Source organism: Micropterus dolomieu, linkage group LG23 (genome assembly GCF_021292245.1).
Source record: "Micropterus dolomieu isolate WLL.071019.BEF.003 ecotype Adirondacks linkage group LG23, ASM2129224v1, whole genome shotgun sequence".
NCBI classification, from domain to species: domain Eukaryota; kingdom Metazoa; phylum Chordata; class Actinopteri; order Centrarchiformes; family Centrarchidae; genus Micropterus; species Micropterus dolomieu.
In genome coordinates this window covers 19393388-19415876 of record NC_060172.1, presented here as the reverse complement: position 1 = coordinate 19415876, position 22489 = coordinate 19393388, and the positions used below count along the sequence as shown (strand labels likewise).

Here is a 22489-nt window from a genome sequence, read left to right as displayed (position 1 = left end):
TCATTTGCTCTGACATGCACTGTGAGCTGTAAGGTCTTATATAGACAGGTGTGTGGCTTTCCTAATCAAGTCCAATCAGTATAATCAAACACAGCTGGACTCAAATGAAGGTGTAGAACCATCTCAAGGATGATCAGAAGAAATAGACAGCACCTGAGTTAAATATGAGTGTCACGGCAAAGGGTCTGAATACTTATGACCATGTGATATTTCAGTTTTTCTTTTTTAATAAATTTGCAAAAATTTCTACATTTCTGTTTTTTTCTGTCAAGATGGGGTGCTGAGTGTACATTACTGAGAAATAAAATGAACTTTTTTGATTTTTGGAAAATGGCTGCAATGAAACAAAGAGTGAAAAATTTAAAGGGGTCTGAATACTTTCTGTACCCACTGTATACTTAACCTCGCACATACATACATACATACTTAACCTTGCGCATACATAAATACTCACCTCGCACATACTTACAAATGACAGTATGTATGTATGTGCAAGCGAGTATGTATATATGTACATGGTTCGAATTACAGTAGGGATCGGGGGGGCCTGACCCCCCTAAGTAAGGCTTGGACCCCGCCAAAAGAGGCAAAAACAACAGTTCAGGTGGTCTTCCCTACTTGTATTTGTAGATATTACAATATATTTCCCGTATTCATGCCTTATATTCAAGATTCTTATGATTTCAGACACCCTTAAAATGGACCATACCATCGCCTTTACGTTAGTTGAACGTCTTAAACAGTAACTTTTATTGCCAATAATCAATACTTATATTTTTACAAAACTTTCCTGCTGAAAAAAACATTATATAGTTGCATACCTGGTCTAATTTGTCAAGGCTTAAATTATGGACACCACTGTAAAGTGACTCAAGTTATAGGTCTACTGTATACTAACGCTATATATACTATATATACACACAAAATCTTTACATGTCACACAATTTTTGAAACCTCTCACTCAAAGAGTGAAACCTCATCTCAAATCTCCAAAACCATTAGCTATTTCTCAGTCTTTCACTTAGTTTTCAATTGCATAAAACACTTTTTTCAAAACACTACACACAATTCTCACAGAGAAGACACAGAAATCTAACAGGAAGTGACCTGCTTTCCTTTTCCAAACACAACCAATGAAAATGCTACACTTATTTACCAGGTCTTACAGCCACTCCTCGCATGTGCAAACTGCTTAACTGATCATTAACCAATCACTGTTTTAGTATACAGTAGACCTATACATAGGTCAAAGGTCAAATGACTTGTATTGAACAGGAGAGTCCATAATGTGGCATAACTGTGGCGTCCTTAATTTGAACCTTCAGAAATTAGAACAGGTTGCAGCAGTATATTGGTTATTTCAGCAGTACAGTATTGTAAAATAAGTATTAATTTTTGGCAATAATAGTAAAAATTAGACTTTTGGTTTATGGGTTTCATTTCTTGGATGCTACTGTATACAACACTGTGCTGTTGTTACAACTGTAAAAATAACTATTTTTCCAAATAAGTATTTGCTGTCTCAACATTGCATGTGGTGTTTACAGTTTACTTTTCAGCACATCTTAGCAGATTAGTTTCACTCTACTCTCACTAACATTGTATGGAAATGTACACATACACCTGTGAAAGACAAATGAGCTTTAGATTTAGAACAACAGTGAGTAGATGGTATATCCAATAATTTGCGATTTTGAAAAAAGTGTTTGCCATCTGATGCCAATGTTTCATTTTGGGATGTGCTTATGGCATTTTGAATGCAGTGTTTCATTTTGAAGGACATATGAGGCATTTTGCATTTTGTGAGAGCAGTTGGGAGAATTGTGTGTGAGTTTTGAAAAAGGGAGACATAGTTTTGAAAACGTGTGTAAACAGTTGGAAAAAACTGTAAAATATATTTCCCGTATTCACACCTTATACTCAAGAATCTTGAAATACAATTTCAGACGCCCCTAAAATGGACCATACCATTTCCTAACCTTTACATTAGTTGACAGCTTGTCTACATCACTGGCAGCGGCAGCTCTAGTCCAGTCCACCACACTCTAAGTTACAGTTTTTGCCTGTTGCTTGAACACGTTTTGCAAAACTTGCCTCATTGTGTCAAAACTCTGCACACAAGGAAATAAGACACGACACTGGGATATAAACCATTCACATCTATGTCAAATTGAAACTCTGCTATCAAAACCTAACAATCCTTTGTCAAAATGTCACTCTGATGACAAATTGATGACCCACTTGAATCATATGAATACACTTTCAGATCAGCAGGAACACACTAGTCTACTTTATATAAAACACCGCAGTCTTTTGTTTTCACTGTTTTTATTCTAGTTCCACAGAGGGAATGTTTTCACAACAACCAAAATCATTACATTACAGTAGTATATTTTACAGTACAGTAAATTCAGTTAAAGCAAAAATAAAACAAACAATACACAACTGTAAACACAGAAAAACACAATTGTGCGCAAGTGGGCTTATGAATCCTGCCGTCTGTTGGGGTCTGGCCATAGGATCTCATCAACATACAAGCAATGTCTCCTCTCACTAAGCATCAGGGAAAATATCCCCTTGTGTGCCGAATCCATCCCTGGATTGACCTTAACTCAGTGTCTCCGCAGGCCTGTTCCATTGCCTGCAGAAGAGGCATAAAAAAACAATGTGCTGCTCCGGGACGTGCACAATTGCACTTTGGCGGATTATATTATGTCCCTGTCGTCTGTTTTTGCTAAGGTTGAATCCAGCCTTGTCAATGTAAATACATTCATGCGGCTGGGCAGCTCCATCCAGCTTTACTCAAAGCACACACCTACACTACTACACATACAGAACCGACCCACCCCACCACACAGGTACCTGTGTAGCTTTCTGAATGTATCTATGTGGTACTGATCCAGTGGTACATATTCATCTGTTACTGGACTACACCCATTCTGGATTGTAAATGTAAAGGACTGTAACACTTACCTGTACATATTCTGTCAAAGTTTTTTCACCCTGACACTGTTCTCTCAAATGGGACACTGTACAATTGCTTCATGGTCATGCTGTGCTTTACCAAGATGCATCTGATAGTGGTAATGCTTACTTGATTTATGTGGTTGAATACTTGCCTGTCTGCAAGTATTTGTTGCTGTAGCTGGTGGAGACGGATTGCATTGTTTGCTCTGACTAGGTTCACTATGGCAAGTTCTTGCTGTTGGGTGAACAGGTGTTGGCGTCCACCCCCAGTAGGTCTTCTAGCCATTCTGTAGAAAAATGAAACCACAAATTGTTCTTGTTTGCTTCTTTTTTACAGTACTGTACTGTACTTTACTGTATTTACCATGCATAGTACTGAAACATCTCAACACGTTATCACGGTATGTTTCACAAAACTACCACTTTTGTTGGAAAAGGAGCATTAGCCACCCTGCAACATGTGATACGGTAAGGTGATATGGAAGAGTACTGTAAATACTATAGATACAGTCTACTAGAATACTAGTAGAGAGTTGAAGACAGACCTGTTTTCCAGTGGAAATGTCCTTATCATGGATGAAACTGTGAAACAGCTTAGATTAGGGTGGACTCTCTGCACAGCTTTCCTAATAGTCAGGCCATGGTTTATGACATGGTCTACCAAAGTTGCTCTTATGTCATCCGAAATAATTGTCCTTGCATGGCCTCTTCAACCATGTCCTCCTCTCTCTCTCGGTCTTCCTCTTCCTCTGCCTCTAGCTCTCCCTGCCTCCAAGTTCTCAAAATGGCTTAACTGAGGCCTTTTTGTAGCGGGCTGATTCAATTTTGTAACTTAATATTTTCAGGTGAGTGTCTGTTTTTTTTTAAATTAACCACCTTTCCAAACTTCAGAGTTTCATAATCAGCATTTTTCTCACTTAAAATTAGCATTTTACTTAAAATTAGCATCATATCATTCCATTACCACTATATCCACATTTTATCTAATTGTGCGGAATTCAGGGGTTTTACCTGCCCAGATAAATGTTAATATCAAGATTTGTTATTTCAACTGTATTCAGTTTCAGTTTTATTTGTGTAGTGCCAATTCATAACAAAGTCATCTCATTGCACTTTTTATATAGAGCGGGGAAGAGATACAACAATTCCCAATTACACAACGATGTATGACTACTGCTTTATTGAACCCAGATTACATAGCATTCACAGTCAAAATGAGTAAAAGAGGAAGTTGACACTTACAACTTGGAATGATAAGAATTAGGAATTAGATTTGATAATGAGATGATTACAGATGATAATGCAGACTGTATTTTATGATCTTTATATCTTTGGTTCTGGTTCAGCATTGTGTGGGTCTATGTTTTAGCATTTTGATGGTCTGCTGTTGTGTGTTGTATTTTGCTCTAGAATACATGGTGACCTCTGATTACAAAAGTTGTTGTGTGGTATGGGACACCCATCAACTGGTGTAATAAATTTGATTTATCATCTACAGACTGATGACATTAGTTAAATAAGTGAGGATATTGTAAGCATTGTAAGATTTTAGTTCACTGATGCACGTACCTGTGCTGTACTGGGTTTTCTTTATGTCACTGTATAATTTGCACCCTGAAAACAGGTAATCTGATCTTTGACCTATCTATAAGTCTACTGAATACTAAACAGTGATTGGTTAGTGATCAGTTGAGCAGTTATTGCACATGTGAGGAGTGGGTGTGTGGCCTGGTGAAGAACTGTTGCATTTTGATTGGTTGTGCTTTGAAAGGAAAGCAAGTAACTTCCTGTTAGATTTTTGTGTCTTAGGTAGAGAATTGTGTTTAGTGTTTTAAAAAAGTGTTTTATGCAATGAAAAACTGAGTTAAAGACTGAGAAATAGCTTATGGTTTTGGAGATTTGAGGTGAGGTTTTGCTCTTTGAGTGAGAGGTTTCAAAAATCGTGTGACATGTAAAGATTTTGTGTGTAAGCAGTTGTAAAAAACTGTTCATCAGACATTCATGGTACAGCTTGCACTGTACACATAAACCCACTAGAGGGCAGGCCCTCAACATATTACTATTCTCAAGTCTCCGTCCTCCAATATGGACACCGTAAAATACAGTGTGATGTATTGTTATTCTTCATCTTAATTTAATAGTTTATAAGAGAATGTGATAGAGAAGATATCATTAAGTATATCCATTTTTACAAGATGTGACAGTTATCTAATGTAGCACATTATGTCACACTATTCTCAAGTACATACTGTAAACATGTTAGTCTTTTTTTCCCCTTCCTGTTGGCATGTTGTGAAAATATCCTTGTGAATTGAAGTACATCTATTTAATACGAGATCATATGTTGCAAATTTGATTATGCTTCAAGGTAACAAATACAGTGGATTGTCAGAACCAGAAAACCTCCAGTGGTGAATTACTCCAATAACCACCCTATCATGTGAGTAATGATCATCTCTGTTTGATGTTGGTAGAGGTAGGTTCTACGTAGGAGAAGGGAGTTACAAACACATTTTCACTCTACAACCTGTTTTGTGACAAATAAATCAACCTTTTACCTTGTACCTTAATTATTGTATATTACTCAACCAGGAAGATGAAAACAGAAGTTCAAAAAAGAGTCAGTAAAGATTCAGTAGGCTTTCTTTTCAAATTACATATTTTTAATTTGTCCAACAAAAGTAAATACAAGTTGTTTCATTATTACTCAAACATAGTTTACATAACTAAACTGCATCAATATTGAACACATCAAATTGAAGAAATATTGCAAATGACCATTTCCTCATGTTTGCCTTAAATTTGGAAAATGAATTGTTGTAATGCATGTCATCACAAGATGCCCCTCATTTTTTCCACACTTGATCATCAAAGTACATAAAATAATTAGAAACATGTCACATAGTTCTATGGTTATGTTTGTCTGCTCAAACCATCTACATTGGGACATGCAGACCAAAAGTTATGTAATCAAATGTCTGAAAAGCAATTCTTGGCTTTGTTTTGAAAAACCTGCAGCTCTTTCAAACAAGGACACATAGAAACTTATAAAATGAAGTGAAATTAAATAAAATAACTGCTAAGATAATTTCAAGATTACGAATATGGTTGATGTGGCAGTTTAAAACAAGTAAAAGAGAATTACATTATGGTATGCAAGCCTTAAAAGCGCAGACGCTTAATGTAAGAAATATTCAAAATGCAAAAAGCTCTAAGGTAATAATTACTTTATATTTTAGGTTTGGTCTAAGCCCTTTTTATAGTTGTGCCATTTATAAAAAAATTTTTGGAATTTACTGAAACCATAGAAAGGCCGAAAACACAACACAAGTTTGCAACAGCAATATTGTGTGTCAGTGATTTTTTCATTTAAACAACTCTCTAAGGTTTTATTTTACTTTGGTCTGTGCTGATTGTATTTTTTCTGACCAGTGCCAGGGTTCTAATTTTGATCTCTTTGGTTTTCAGTGAATATACAATAGGATTGAGGCAGGGTGGGATGCACGAGGCCACCGACAGACTCAGCACACGCTGGTCTGGGTCAATGAGACGCAGATAAAACCCAATAGTAAAAATGGTCATAATTGGAATGTAATATACAGCAACAAGGATGATATGCTCAACACAAGTGGCCAGAGCTTTCACCCGACTGTCTAAAGATTTCATCCTGAACACAGTCACTAGGATGCTGACATAGGACACAACAATAAAGGTAACTGGTACTGCTAGGAGCAAGAAAGTAAGCAATGAAGCAACAGCCCACTGCAAGGTGTAATCATTGCAGGCGAGTCTAAACACAGGTGCATAGTCACAGAAATAGCTGAACACTCTGACGGAATTGCAGAAAGACAGTCGAGTCATTATACTTGTTGAAAACGTAATGATTCCCAAACCAAAACACCAACTCAGGCCAACAATACAAGACATGCTCCGCAGTGTGTTAATTGAGTTGTGACGCAGAGGGAAACATATTGCAATCAACCGGTCATAGGCAAGTATAGCCAGTGCATATGACTCCAAAGTCCCGAAAGCATAGTAAACAAACATTTGTACCAAACATAAGTTGAATGGAATAAAATTGTCTTTAAAGAGAAATACCTTTATCATGCTGGGAATAAGGCATGAGTTAAGGATGATATCAATTACAGCGAGGTTCACAATAGCCAAACACTTTGGAGTGTGTAAACAATGATTAAAGGTTATGACATAGATCACCAAACTATTGAACAGCAATGTCACCACATAAACAAATGCTAGAAAGATGAAGTACACACTGATGAAGGGAAATGTCTCAAATCCGATGATATAAAAACCTGGAGGATGAATGATGACAGAGTCGTTTAAAACAGTCCTGAGATAAGACATAGCTGAACTCCACAGGCTGCGTGCTGGCCTTTCTGTAAAGTCCAGTCTGACAAAGATGGAAGTAATTTCACAGTACACATGGGCTTTAAAGGTTGCATATGCATCATATTAATGCCATTATAATCATAACAGTCAAACATAATAGTATTTAAAATGCTTTCTCAATAAGTTCAGACATACAGTACGTAACTGTGCTGAAAGTCTGGAAATGAAGCTTACCTGGATCAACACTAACTCTTTGTGATGCTGAATCCAACAGCAGATGGCTGCATGTCTGAGTGTTGGACAGTGGAAGATATACTTTCCTCTTGGATCTCCAGAGATAAAGCTTCCTACTGATACTGAGAAAGTCTAAGTCTTTTAATGATATTAATTTGATCCACTGAGAGCAGTTATGTTCCTCATTTTGATTATACTATACTTTTTATGCACTAAATACAAACGTCTAATTATTGTTTTGAATTGTGATTTAATGAGTTTGATCATCTCACCACTCCTTCTACACGCTGGGATACTGTACATGTAATCTCATCAGAATAAAATAAAACATATTAAAATAGGTCATGATAGGGACATAATGGTGCTGTGGCCACAAAGTAAGGCAGAAAAGTGGCACTCAGCCTAAATTAACTTTGTTCTAGCATGATCAAATGGCAGTGAAACAGTCAACTTTGTTCACCCAAAGTGCTGTCTTAAGTATTGGACTTTCAACTGCTCACACTATTCCTCCTCTCTTTATCGAACCTGGAACTTTCTCAGAGTTATTAGATAATAACCGCACCAACCGCAATAATAATGATAATAATGATAAGAATTTACTCCTGCATTCTTTGAACTCTACTCATTGCACTATTGTCTCAATCTGTCTATATTGTTTTTGTTTATAGTATGTGTTCTCTATACTGTAGCCTGATGTGTCTGATTTAATTATTTTATTATTGTATTAATGTATGAGTAAGCACATCGTAAGCAATGTACAATCCTGAGTTAAATTCCTTGTATGTATATACATACCTGGCAAATAAACCTGACTCTGATTCTGATGAGAATTATCTCGATGACCTCTTGTGACTAGATAAAAAAATCAGGACCATCCTCTGTTTAATCATCGAGTGATTTGGATACTTCCGCTTGGTCGTATGAAACTCAGAGGAGGCATAAATATATATCAACACAGGAAAACTTGCATGGCAAAAATGCCTGTCGCACCTCTGACGGTGCCATCAGGCCAGCTACAGGGTTATCAGCAGGGAGCCATCCTTCATTGATGCTTCGCTCCATTATTCTCGGAACATCTTGGGATGGTGGAGCGATGGCAGGGACATCTCCCTGCCGCCCCTTCCAACTGACCCTAGTATGCTTAAGACTCTTGCCTACCCCACACCTTATCTTTCCCCCTCAACCAAAGCCAGAAACTCCCCTTCTCTGCCTCCTCAGCCAGCTCCCTCATGGCCTTCCTTAACTTTGTCACCTTGATGCCCATGGTCTTCAGGAAGCGCAGGGTGGATGATCCCACAAAGCCTCTGCATCCAACCTCAACAGGAAAGGTGGCTGCCCTCCATCCAGCTTCTCTGCACTCAGCTGCTAAGTTTGAGTACTTATCCCTCTTCCCTTCGCAGGCTGCCTTGTAATAGATTGGAAGTGTGATGCTTTTATACTTTTTTGGTGTTTATGCAGATTTTTTGTTTGATTTTATTAGATGTGTTTGGAGTGTTTTTATTATTGCTGTGAGTTTCTTTTATTATGATGGACTGGTTTATGACTTCCCCAGACTGACCTGATTTTAGAGTGACTGCACCTCTGGAGATGTGTGCTTGATTGAACTACTTTCCACCAATCAATAGTCAAAAGATGGACCCACAGGCTGTAAAAGGTGGAAGAGGAAGTGTGGAAAGGAGAGGAAAGGAACAGCAAGCACAGCAGGGACAGCGGGGAGGCATCCAACCCCCATCTATTGGCCCATCTGCCACTGCCCTCAACTCTAGAATGTGTCTCGTCTTCTCCTGCTTGAAACCCAGGTTGATGGACTTCTACGGTAACTGCAGGACGTTCTTCCCAAACAGACCCACACCTGTGAAGTACCGCGGTAGGCCAAGAAACTTTCTGATGCAACTGTTGGCCTTGGAATCCATCCTCATTACTGCAGTTGAGGTGATTTCACACATCTTCAGGGGCCACATCAAACGCTGGTACAGGATGGACTGATAGTACCAGACTCTGAATTTCACTGGGAGATGGCTTTGGTCAATCCTTTCCAATCCCTCGCTGAGCTGTTCTGTGACAATGGCAGCCATGTGTTTGTCAGAAAGCTCAGCTGTGTACAGTCTCCCCAAACTCCGAATGGGTTGTTCGATCAGCAATGGGATTCTTTCTCCATTTACGGTAAAAGAGATACCATCATTCCTGATTGCTTTCTGGATAGAGAGACTGCAAGACTTAGCTGGCTTGATTTCCATCCTGGTCCATGCAAGGATGAATATAATTAAATTTATCATTATTCTGTTGTTGTTAAACATACTTTTCCAAAACATTCATGACATGCTATATATAAAAGTCAAAACTCTCAAACATTTTGTGAACTTTGTATCCACAAAATAAACAGTGTATTATGATGGTTCCCTGAAGATGTATTTATCATTAAATGAGCCATGGTGAGCCAAAACTAAATGGTTCTAATGAGCCCAATCTGTGATGAGTGTTGATGAGTGGAAACAAAACAGAAACCAAACAAAACAGGAGAGGTGCTGCTGCTGGGGGGAATGGAACTAGATCAGAGAGGGAGAGACAGAGCAAACACAAAGGCCTATGTGGCGCAACCACAGTGTAAAGTATCACTGATGAACAAAATGATTTTATAGATAGATATTATATACAGATACATCATATTTGTCCCAACAAAATATTCATAATACATTTAATGTCTGTAAATTGCCCAGTGCTCTCTAAGGATGCATTTATCATTAAACAGGCCATGGAGAGCCAAAACAAAATGGTTCTAATGAGCCCAATTTGTGATGCCATCACCAGAGAATTGTGGTTAATGATCATGTCTATAACAAACAAACCTTTTACTTTTCAATCTAATTAATCCCTTTTGCACTTATTAAGAAGAAAACAATTAAAAATGGAGGTAAATAGGTGGAAGTTTACAAAGATGTTATTATGAAACTGTCATCTCATTCAAAGTACCCTTACTCTCCAAGGGCAGCAAGAGAACGGCCAGTAGTGTTGGACTTTTCACTGCTATCTTCTTTCTTGAAGGTCTTACTGTATTACAATCACTAATTTCCATTCAGTGTTAAAACTCAAGATCTCATTGGTTACCATTAACCTTGTGGTCAGGGAATCTCACACTCAGCAGCTTCCTCAATTTGAATCCACCCACCTAAGATAAAATGAGCCTGCCGCAAGGTCTACTATCTGCTTTTGTTGGCTTGAAGCAGAATTACTGAGCTATTTGAAATTGTAAATTAGTATCTCAGGATTATCTCCTGAGCAGGCCAGGAGCAGCAAAGATTTCTGTTCTGTGTATTGTGAAAGTTACCATGCAGTCTTTAAAAGTCTGGACTTGGATCTGGCATGCACGCCATTTCTAATGTTCAGTAATGCACTCCTTCATGTCAGAGTATAGCTTGGCACAACCAAGTAGACCTAGCTTATTTAAATATATATCATTTTATGTATCCCATTAAAGCACACATTGGATTGACTGGATTCCCCAAAACCCAAGAGCTAAAATTCCTGTGGTAAAGACACTCAAATGTAATAAGTCACAAATCTGTTATTTGAACAGACTTAAAGCACACAGGGATGAAAGGTTAACATGTTTAATGCAGGAAATCTTAAAATGAGGTCTGACACAGCAATGATGGTATGAATAAAGGTAATTGCATGTAACACTAAATGATATCAGAGGTCAGGACACACGCCTATATTATATGTGTTATTCTTATTTATTTATTTAATCAATTGATTTATTTATTTACCAGGGACAATGCAATCAACATTGCTTTTTACACTTCAATGTGAATGTACTAGAATTTGCCAATAAGCTAATATTCATGCATAGTCCTTGGGCAGGATGTAGCAAATTCGTGCCCAATGTCATCAGTACAGTACTAAAAGAAACATACCATACAATATAATATAATACATAAATACATGACAAAAGTGACAGAAGTATGAAAAAGCATTAAGATTATGGTAAGTAAAGTGCTGAAGAAAGGTGGTTGGATTGCTAGAAGCTGCAAGTCTGATTTGCCTGAAGCCATGTCTTAAGCTTATGTTTAAAAGTTGGGTAATTAGTGCATTCTCACTGTTCAATAGGTAAACTGTTCCAGAAGCAAGTGGTTCTAACTGAGAATGCTGTTTGTCCAAACTTACACATCTGTACTGTACAACACAGTCCCCTCAAGCACATGCTCTTTTTACAATAGTGCTGCTAACCTTCTGCTTTGTGAACTGGCTCAGTGGGGGAGGAGCAAGCCCATGTAACACCTAAAAGATGAGGCAAGCATCTGCAAAATTTTAAAACTACCTCAGTTAAAGAGGTTGTACTTTTTTATTATATGGCAATGGTGGTAGCTATGGGTCTTTCTATCAATAGTTTTTATTTTCTCTTTTTACCGGGACTCAATTGGTTTCAGAGTTGTAGTGTTTGTTTGAGACCAGCATGTGAAGCAGTATGATTTATGGGAAAATATCAAAGCATACATAGAGAGCTTGGCTGCCTCTGTTGTTAAATATGGTCTGATATGTGTCTAGAATTAGCCTAATTGAATTTGATGGTATTTTTTAAATCTGCCTTTTAAATGTCAGCTTTGGATCAAGGATGATTCCACGGTTTTAAAATCACCTCAGACACCTCAGTGATCTTTTCTATACATACATAATAATTTGCTCTGAATATGTTGCTTCTGCATAATGCATTGATCTGGTTCTAGCCCCCCTACATGCTCCACAAGAGTGATCATTCAGTGGTTTGTTTAAATCAGTGAAATGTCTTGTCAAATGTATCATTACTACAGAGCAGTTGAAGCAGCTTTAAATATGAGAGTTTTGAAATTAATTTGAAAATAATTTGTAATAATCGAATCTCATCGCAGTGTCACACCTTCATCTTAGAGGGTTGAGAGAATATCATATCATCAATATCATATTAAAACAAAAACCTGGAGAAACAGTTATATTTATATATAATTATATTTATTGAGAAGTCTTGCTAAAAAGAAGATAGTTGTCTTACAACATCTGTCTGTCCAAAACCTTCTTCATTAGAATATGAGTAGCAGCAGTCAGCTTCTCCAAAGATATTTATTGAAATGTTTACAAACCGTGCACTTTTGTATATACAAGATAACCCTGACTAAAATGGCCTGAACACAAAGACCTATGAGACGCAACCAGTGTGTTAAGTATCACTGATGAACAAGATGATTAAAGATTTTTTATACGGTTGCATCAAATTGGCTCTGATGATATTTATAATACATTAAAAGTCGGATATGTAGGAAAACAAAAGACAGACCATTTGAACAAGGTTCTCAACACTTATAGAATACAGCTAAAGTAAACATTACATAAATGTGGTAAAATGATCAAGTCCAATTGTACTTTTATTAAGTTTAAGCCCTTGAGTGAATAACCGACTCTCTACAGCCAGAAAGATTGGTTTGCATTAGTATATTACATGTAAAGCAATTTTAATTAAATCACATTTACATTAAATTGTGTAGTTTGCAATACAGTATCCTGCTCATAGCCTTTTGGACACTGACCCTGACATTTCTGCTGACAGGCATTATTAAGATAACACACAGTTCAGGCTCTTCACTCACTGAAGAAAATAATTGTCCTAAATTATTGCAATGTTTTATTAACCCTCTGAGGTTTGCTCTTATGTTGGTCTGTATCAAACGTATTTTTTCTGACCAGTGCCAGGGCTCTGATTTTGATCTCTTTGGTTTTCAAAGAATATACAATAGGATTGACGCAGGGTGGGATGCAAGAGGCCAGTGACAGACTTAGCACACGCTGGTCTGGGTCAATGAGACGCAGATAAAATCCAATAGAAAAAATGGTCATAATTGGAATGTAATATACAGCAACAAGGATGATATGCTCAACACAAGTGGCCAGAGCTTTCAACCGACTGTCTATAGATTTCATCCTGAACACAGTCACCAGGATGCTGACATAGGACAGGAGAATAAAAGATAAGGGGCCAACCTGACTCACCAAACTAGATATTGAAGCCACAGACCAATGCAATGTGTAATCATTACAGGCGAGTCTAAACACAGGTGCGTAGTCACAGAAATAGCTGAACACTCTGACGGAATTGCAGAAAGACAATCGAGTCATTATACCTGTTGCAAACGCAACTATTCCAAGAGCAATACACCAACTCAGGCCAACAATACAAGACATGCTCCGCAGTGTGTTAATTGAGTTGTGACGCAAAGGGAAACATATTGCAATCAACCGGTCATAGGCAAGTATAGCCAGTGCATATGACTCCAAAGTCCCGAAAGCATAGTAAACAAACATTTGTACCAAACATAAGTTGAATGGAATAAAATTGTCCTTAAGGAGAAATACCTTTATCATGCTGGGAATAAGGCATGAGTTAAGGATGATATCAATTACAGCGAGGTTCACAATAGCCAAACACTTTGGAGTGTGTAAACAATGATTAAAGGTTATGACATAGATCACCAAACTATTGAACAGCAATGTCACCACATAAACAAATGCTAGAAAGATGAAGTACACACTGATGAAGGGATACGTCTCAAATCCAATGATATAAAAACCTGGAGGATGAATGATGACAGAGTCGTTTAAAACAGTCCTGAGATAAGACATAGTTGAACTCCACAGGCTGCGTGCTGGAGGACGGCCTTTCTGTAAAGTCCAGTCTGACAAAGATGGAAGTAATTTCACATTACAAAGATGGAGTTTAAAGGCTGCATCATATAATAACATTTGAGTCTAACATTGTTTAAAATGCATTCTAATTAAGTTCAAACATACGTAACTATGCTGAAAGTCTGTAAATGAAGCTTACCTGGATCAACACTAACTCTGTGTGATGCTGACTCCAACAGCAGCCCGCGGTGTTGGACAGTGGCAGATATACTTTCCTCATGGATCTCCAGAGATAAAGCTTCATACTGATACTGGAATAGTCATTCTCTTAATGATGGTAATTTGAGCCATGGAGAGCAGCCCCCTCCCCCCTCCCCACACCTCACAGTGGCATAGCCCTGCCTACCCAAAGTCAGTCTGTTAAGCAAATGGAAACAACCTCATTCTTTATCTACCCACAACAAGATTCACAACAACTCTATCAACAAAAATTAATTAGGGGTCCCAGCTCGAGTGGGCTGGGAACCCGCGGATGCAAGGCATCACAATAAACTCTTACAATTAATGTTGTTTCTAGAGCAGCAACAGGATTTACAGCAAAGTCACTATAGTTTTTTACAACTGTTTACACACAAAATCTTTACATGTCACAAGATATCTGAAACCCCGCACTCAAGGAGCATAACCTCACCTCAAATCTCCAAAACCATTAGATATTTCTCAGCCTTTCACTCAGCTTTCAATTGCATAAAACAAAAATCTAACAGGAAGTGAACTGCTTTCCTTTTACAAACACAAACTATCAAAATGCTACACTTAGGCCCCATCCACACTACTGCGTTTTCGAATTAAAACGGAGACCTTCTGCTACGTTTGCACCTCCCGTTCAGACCCCGACCCCGTTTTGCGTTTCAAAACTCTGGAGGGCATTTTAATTAAGACTGGCCAAAACAGAGGACTTTAGAAACGATCACGCAGCCACTCACGCTTGGCTCTCTGAGTGGGTCTTGCAAAGCAGAAACACAATGCTACTGACCGGGTTTTTGACATCGTATTTTTATTAAAATATTATGCAAGATGGCGCTGAGTATAGCTGCCTCGGTGTTCAGTGCGCTTTGTTTTGTTTTGTTTTTGTGTGTTAATTCAGTTTTCGGCTGTGATTCCTGGTGCTCTTTCACCAGGGAGGAGCTCATGAACATCAGGGGAACAACTTCAGCGGATTTAATTCCTACTTTTCTTGCGTCATCAGTGGAATTATTGGACATTTTGGTGAAGAGCTCTCTCGCTGTCGTTCGCGCTGTGAATTGCTGCAGGAGAGGGAAAAGAGCCGGGTCGCTTGTGCGTCTTCGCCGGCGGGGACTCCGCACACCCCTACCGGCAATATTTCTCTCCAACGTGCACTCACAACAAAACTACAACAAACTGGACGAACTTCAGCTTCTGGTGGGGAAAAACAGAGACTTTTATTCATCTTCTGTTCTCCGCTTCACGGAGACGTGGCTGTGTGAGCTGATACCGGACTACGCGCTGCAGCTGGCTGGCTTCCAACTGTACGGAGTGGATCGCGACACAGAACTCTCCGGCAAAACAAAAGGTGGAGGTGTCTGTTTTTATATTAACGATGGCTGGTGTACCGACGTGACAGTGATTCAACAGCACTGATCTCCTAATATGGAATTTCTTATTAACTGTAAACCGTTTTACTCCCCCCGTGAGTTTGCTTCATTCACTCTGGTCGGTGTTTACATCTCGCTGCACGACAACGTTCAGGACGCACAGAGCATTCTGGCCGACTGTGTGTGGAGCATACAAACCTGGACTCCCTTTTTATTGTTCTCGGTGACTTTAACAGGGGAAATCTCAGCCAAGAACTCCCCAAATACAGACAGTTTATAAAGTGTCCAACCAGAGAGGGGAACACTTTGGATCACTGCTACACCACAGTTAGCAGTGCCTATCATGCCGTCACACGCGCTCCACTGGGACACTCTGATCACGTGATGGTCCACCTGATCCCTGCTTACAGGCAAAAACTAAACCTCTGTAAACCTGTAGTGAGGACATCAAAGAAGTGGACTAGTGAAGCTGTTGAGGACCTCCAGGCATGTTTGGACTGTACTGACTGGGATGTTTTCAAGAAGGCTACCAACAATCTGGATGAGTTTACAGAGGCTGTGATGTCCTGCATGTCAGGACCAGGACCAGAAACTCAGACCAGAGTATGAGCAGTGCGAAGATTTATTGAACACAAGGGAGAGACAGGTGTGGCTTGAGGATGGGTGGTTGTTCCAAGGGGCATGTGATCAGAGCTCAGGGGTTTCCGTGGCACAGGAGGGAATCCAAGTCAGGCATCGGCAGGTATGCTGTGGTCGAGACAGAAAGACAAGTTAATACTAATGCAAGGGTTCAGACAAGATGCTGATAGTTCAGGATGGGCAACAGGCTGGCGTGTTCCGACGGGGACTGGAAGGTTGGGCTGATCTTTTAAGGTGAGTTGATTGAAGGCTAAGGCACTGGTGTGCTGATTAACTGGATGAGTCTCAGGTGCGTAAACTGGAGCTCACCACGCCCACCAGCAGCCCCAGAGCATGAGGGAGGAAGCAGAACACAGAGAGACAGACAAAACCCAAAACAAACCAAGCACACCATAACACCAAGGGGAAAAGAACTCAAAAACTACAATCACACACACACATCCCAACAGGAAGGTCAGGGTCACGACCGGGGGGTTCGTGACAGTACCCCCTCCCCGACGAGCGCCTCCCGGTGGTCCTCCAGGCTTCTCAGGGTGAGACCGATGGAAAGCCGGTATGAGGGCAGCATCCAAGACCCGCTGTCGGGGAACCCAGCTCCTCTCCTCAGGGCCGTAGCCCTCCCAGTCGATGAGACACTGCATGCCGCGCCCCCGAAGGCGGGAGTCCAGAATCCGATGTACCGTGAACGCAGGGTGGCCATCAATGAGCCGGGCGGGTGGAGGGGCCGGGAGAGGAGGGAGCAGGGGGCTGATGAGGACAGGCTTGAGCAGGGACACGTGGAACGTTGGATGGACCTTGAGTGTGGGGGGCAGTCGAAGCCAAACGGTCACTGGGGTGATGATTCTCTCAATCACCAAGGGACCAATGTATCTCGGAGACAGCTTCAGCTCGTGACACTGCATCAGCTTCTGTGAGGACAGCTGCATTCCAACACGGACCAGGGTGAGTTATAACACTGACAAACCCTGGTTCACAGCTAAACTCAGACAGCTAAGGTTGAAAAGGGAGGAGGCATTTAGGAGTGGTGACAGGGCCGGTTGCAGGGCGTTAAAGTACAGGTTTAGCAAGGATGTGCGAGAAGCTAAACGACTGTACGCAGAGTGACTAAAGAACCAGTTCTCTGCAAACGACGCCACTTCTGTCTGGAGGGGGTTCAGACAGATCACAAACTATAAACCCAAATTCCCCCACTCCATAAACGATTCTTGTCTTGTAAATGAGCTGAACCAGTTCTACTGCCGCTTTGAGAGTCAATCGGACACCATCCCCCGTGACTCCTCCGCTCAGCTTCAGCCTCAGTCCACCACATCTTCCCCTCCCTCCTCAGAGCTGGCCAGCTCCACCCCCTCCCCTCCTCTCTCCATCACAGAGAGGTAAGTCAACGGTCTTTTCAGGAGGCAGAAACCCCGCAAAGCAGCTGGGCCGGATTCTGTCTCCCCATCCACCCTGATCAGCTGTCTGACATACCATGTACCAGCCTGCCTCAAAGCCTCCACCATCATCACTGTCCCCAAGAAACCAAGGACCACTGGATTAAACGACTACAGACCCGTCGCCCTGACCTCTGTGGTTATGAAGTCCTTTGAACGCCTTGTGTTGTCCCACCTAAAATCCATCACAGACCCACGCCTGGACCCCCTGCAGTTCGCCTGCAGGGCCAACAGGTCTGTAGATGATGCTGTAAACATGGCCCTTCAGTACATCCTCAAGCACCTGGACTCCCCAGGAACCTACGCCAGGATCCTGTTTGTGGATTTCAGCTCTGCTTTTAACACCATCATCCCAGCCCTGCTGCAGGACAAGCTCTCCCAGCTGAGCGTGCCTGACTCCACCTGCAGGTGGATCACAGACTTCCTGACGGACAGGAAGCAGCACGTGAAGCTGGGAAAACATGTCTCTGACTCCAGGACCATCAGCACCGGTTCCCCTTAAGGCTGCGTTCTTTCCCCTCTGCTCTTCTCCCTGTACACCAACAGCTGCACGTCCATCACCATCTGGTATGCTGCTGCCACTGCCAGGGACATGGGCAGGCTGCAGCGCATCATTTGCTCTGCAGAGAAGGTGATTGGCTGCAATCCTCCTTCTCTTCTGGACCTGTACTCCTTGAGGACTCTGAGGCGAGCAGGAAAGATTGCAGCTGACTCCTCCCACCCCGGACACAAACTATTCCAGACTCTCCCCTCTGGCAGGAGGCTGCGGTCCATCAGGACCAAAATCTCTCGCCACGAAAACAGTTTCTTCCCGTCTGCAACTAGCCTCATTAACAAGCCTCATTAACAAGGCCCGGTTCCCCCCACTGACACTCCCCCCTTGCAAACGATACAAATGTCTGCACATGTAAATACCGTTTCATCTCGTGTCGGGCTCAGACCTGGAACGTCGCATATAATATTTATATATATAATATACAATATATATATATAATATACAACAACAAAGATCTACAATTGTTGATCTTTGTTGTACTTCTGCACGGCACAGACCCAGAATAATGCACATGTATATATCTGCAATGTTGTTCTTCAATTCCATATTTATATATGTATGTGTAAAACACTACTTGGCAATAAAGCTCCTTCCGATTCTGATTCTGATTCTGATGTACGGTGCAAATAACACTTATTTGCCTACACTTGTACTGATCAACTCCAAAACGCAGTTAAAACACTGGTATGGACGGAGATCGTATTCGTTTTAATTCTCCGTTTGTAAACTAAAATGGAGTAGTGTGGATGGGAGTCACATACCCACTCCTCACATGTGCAAACACTAACTGCTTTACTGATCACTAACCAATCACTGCTTTAATATACAGTGGACCTATAAATAGGTCAAAGGTCAGATTACCTGTTTTGAACAATGGATGCCCACAATGAACAGAGAGCAAGGGGAGAGGGAGGGAGAGGCAGGGGACGACAACGAGGACAAGTTCAAGCTCTTTTGTCTTTCATAGGCTTATGTGGACATTTCCATACAATGTTCTCTAGTGAAGGTAATATGCTGAGAGGGGGTTGAAAAGTAAAATGTAAACACCAATGCAATGTTGAAGCAAAAAATATTTATTTGGCAAAACATTACTGTCGTAACAGTAGAAAAGTGTTGTAAACAGCAGCATACAAGAAACGAAAACCATAAACATACAGTATGTAAACCAAAAGTATAGTTTTTTGAATAAAGAATAAGTTTGTGTGTGTGTGTGACAGAAGCCAGCGAGGTTGTGCAGTGAGTAAACCTCACTCCCCGACACCTAACAGTTTTTTCTTTACAACTGCTTACACATGTTTTCAAAACTATGTCTTCTTTTTTCAAAATTCCCAAAACTGTTCACACAAAATGCAAATTGCCTCATATGTCCTTCAAAATGAAACACTGCCATAAACACATCCCAAAATGAAGCATTTGCATCAGATGTTAAAGACACTTTTTTCAATATAGTAAATTATTGGATATACCATTTACACATTGTTGTTCTAAATCTAAAGCTCTTTTGTCTTTCATAGGCGTATGTGTACATTTCCATACAATGTTCTAGAGTGAAAGCAATCTGCTGAGAGGTGCTGAAAAGTACACTGCAAACACCAATACAATGTTGAAACAGAAAATATTTATTTGGCAAAACATTACTGTTGTAACAGTAGCACAGTGTTGGATACAGCAGCATACAAGAAATGAAAAACCATAGACATATATAAACCAAAAGTATAATTTTTACTTTAATTGCCAATTAATAATACTTATTTTACAATACTGTCCTGCTGAAATAATCATAATCATTAGATTGTTGCATACATGTTCTAATTTCTTTAGGTTTGAATTATTATCGCCATTGTAAAGCGACTCAAGTTTGGCTGGACTCTCAGTCCAGCTTCTCTCATTGTCAACCTGTGGTTGATGAAGTGTGGTCCTGATCCCCTCAGAAGTGGCTCTACTTCCTTTTCTTCTTTGCCCTCGTCATCTTCCACCTAGTCCTCTTCCAAGTTGTCCCCCTCTCTTCCTCCTTGAAATTGTCCTTGTTGTCCTCTCAATGCCTCTCCCTCCTACACCCCTTGCTTTCTGTCCATTGTTGGCATCCATTGTTCAAAACAGGTAATCTGACCTTGGACTTATTTACAAGCCTATACTAAAGCAGTGATTAGTTATGCCGCTTTTCCATTACCAGTACCAGCTCGACTCGCCTTGACTTGACTTGACTCAACTCTACTTGACTCGGTTTGGCCGTGCTCTGTTTTCCATTGCAGATAGAGATAGTAGGCTAACTTACCCCTCACACAACTGCCGCGATGTAATGTTCAATGCGACACACACACACCAGCGATCCACACAGCTTTATTTAAGTTAAAATGTTTCAAAATTACTCAGAATGTAAAGACAGATAAGCGGCATGAAAACCTTACAGTTGTGTTTTCCTCTGCCGTTGTTGCTGCAGCGGTTTGTGTGACGGCGGGGGCAGAGGGCTCTGTGAGCGGGCGGCTGGCTGGCCTTGGGAGCTCCTCCTGTGGGTTGGCGCAGGCTTCCCCCGCCGCCATTTGCGGAGCTCCTCAACTCCAAAAACTTCAAAGCACATTGTTGTTCCGCCATCACTTTTTCGTAAAACTGTCAATATTCGAAATCTACACAGTTGATTTATCACCACAAAACTTCTCAGAAGTTGGATTTATTGATGAAATTACATACATACAGTGAATAGTGACGATACTCTCTGACCAATCAGTGGTCACATTTTAGTATCGCCTCAGCTTGCTTGGAACCTCGATGGAGGTTGATAAGAAAAAAGTACCTGGAAGCAGGTACAGGTACAACTTTTCCACGATGGAAAACCAAACAAAGGCGAGTCGAGCTGGTAGGCCTACTATGAAGTGGAAAAAGGGCTTTAGTGATTAGTTAAGCAGTTAGTGTTTGCACATGTGAGGAGTGTGTGTGTGACCTGGTGAAGAAAAGTGTAGCATTTTGATTGGCTGTGTTGTAAATGCAAGTCATTTTCTCTGCCCATTGGTTTTAGTCTCCTCGTCAGCGTGTCCACCTCCCGTACCTGAGATCGCCGGTTCGAATCAAGACCGTGCCGGTTGTGTGTGTGTGTGTGTGTGTGGTGTTTAACTATTTCCACTCTGTAGGGAATTCAGCAGTGTGAATGTGTGCAATGTAGTTACTGTAAAGAATTTACAAAATATTGTAGTACAGCATTATACACATGTTCATTGTGTAAATCCCTACATGCTAACAATTGTAGAGTGACCAGCAATCACAATAACCTGCCCAACATTAGATACAGGTGAAACTCAAAAAATTAGCATATTGTGCTAAAGTTCATTTATTTCAGTAATTCAACTTAAAAGGTGAAACTAATATATTATATAGAATAGTGAGATATTTCAAGCCTTTATTTGATAAAATTTCGATGATTATGGTTTACAGCTTATGAAAACCCCAAATTCAAAATCTCAGAAAATTAGAATATTGTGAAAAGGTTCAGTATTGTAGGCTCAAAGTGTCACACTCTAATCAGCTAATTAATCCAAAACACCTGCAAAGGGTTCCCCTTTAATTGGTCTCTCAGTCTGGTTCAGTGGAATTCACAATCATGGGGAAGACTGCTCACCTGACAGTTGTGCAGAAAACCATCATTGACACCCTCCACAAGGAGGGAAAGCCTCAAAAGGTAATTGCAAAAGAAGTTGGATGTTCTTAAAGTGCTGTATCAAGGCACATTAATAGAAAGTTAAGTGGAAGGGAAAAGTGTGGAAGAAAAAGGTGCATAAGCATCAGGGATGACCGTAGCCTGGAGAGGATTGTCAGGAAAAGGCCATTCAAATGTGTGGGGGAGCTTCACAAGGAGTGGACTGAGGCTGGAGTTACTGCATGAAGAGCCACCACACACAGACGGGTCCTGGACATGGGCTTCAAACGTCGTATTCCTCTTGTCAAGCCGCTCCTGAACAACAAACAATGTCAGAAGCGTCTTACCTGGGCTACAGAAAAAAAGAACTGCTCTGTTTCTCAGTGGTCCAAAGTCCTCTTTTCTGATGAGAGCAAAT

At 40.6% G+C, this 22489-nt stretch overlaps 2 protein-coding genes across 2 annotated transcripts; both read right to left on the bottom strand.

The window, feature by feature from the left end:
- Positions 1–6348: 6348 nt before the first annotated feature.
- On the bottom strand, positions 6349–7335 carry or41a3 (odorant receptor, family 41, subfamily A, member 3). Its single transcript, XM_046040795.1, has one exon. The coding sequence runs from the start codon at positions 7330–7332 to the stop codon at positions 6349–6351; it is 984 nt and encodes a 327-aa protein (XP_045896751.1). The 5' UTR covers positions 7333–7335.
- A 5856-nt stretch (positions 7336–13191) lies between these two features.
- On the bottom strand, positions 13192–14490 carry LOC123963751 (olfactory receptor 2AT4-like). The gene is made up of 2 exons (XM_046040794.1): positions 14402–14490; positions 13192–14252 (listed from the first exon to the last, which is right to left on the bottom strand). Exon 2 carries the CDS (start codon positions 14197–14199, stop codon positions 13192–13194), a length of 1008 nt encoding a protein of 335 aa, XP_045896750.1. The 5' UTR covers positions 14200–14252; positions 14402–14490.
- Positions 14491–22489: the final 7999 nt, after the last annotated feature.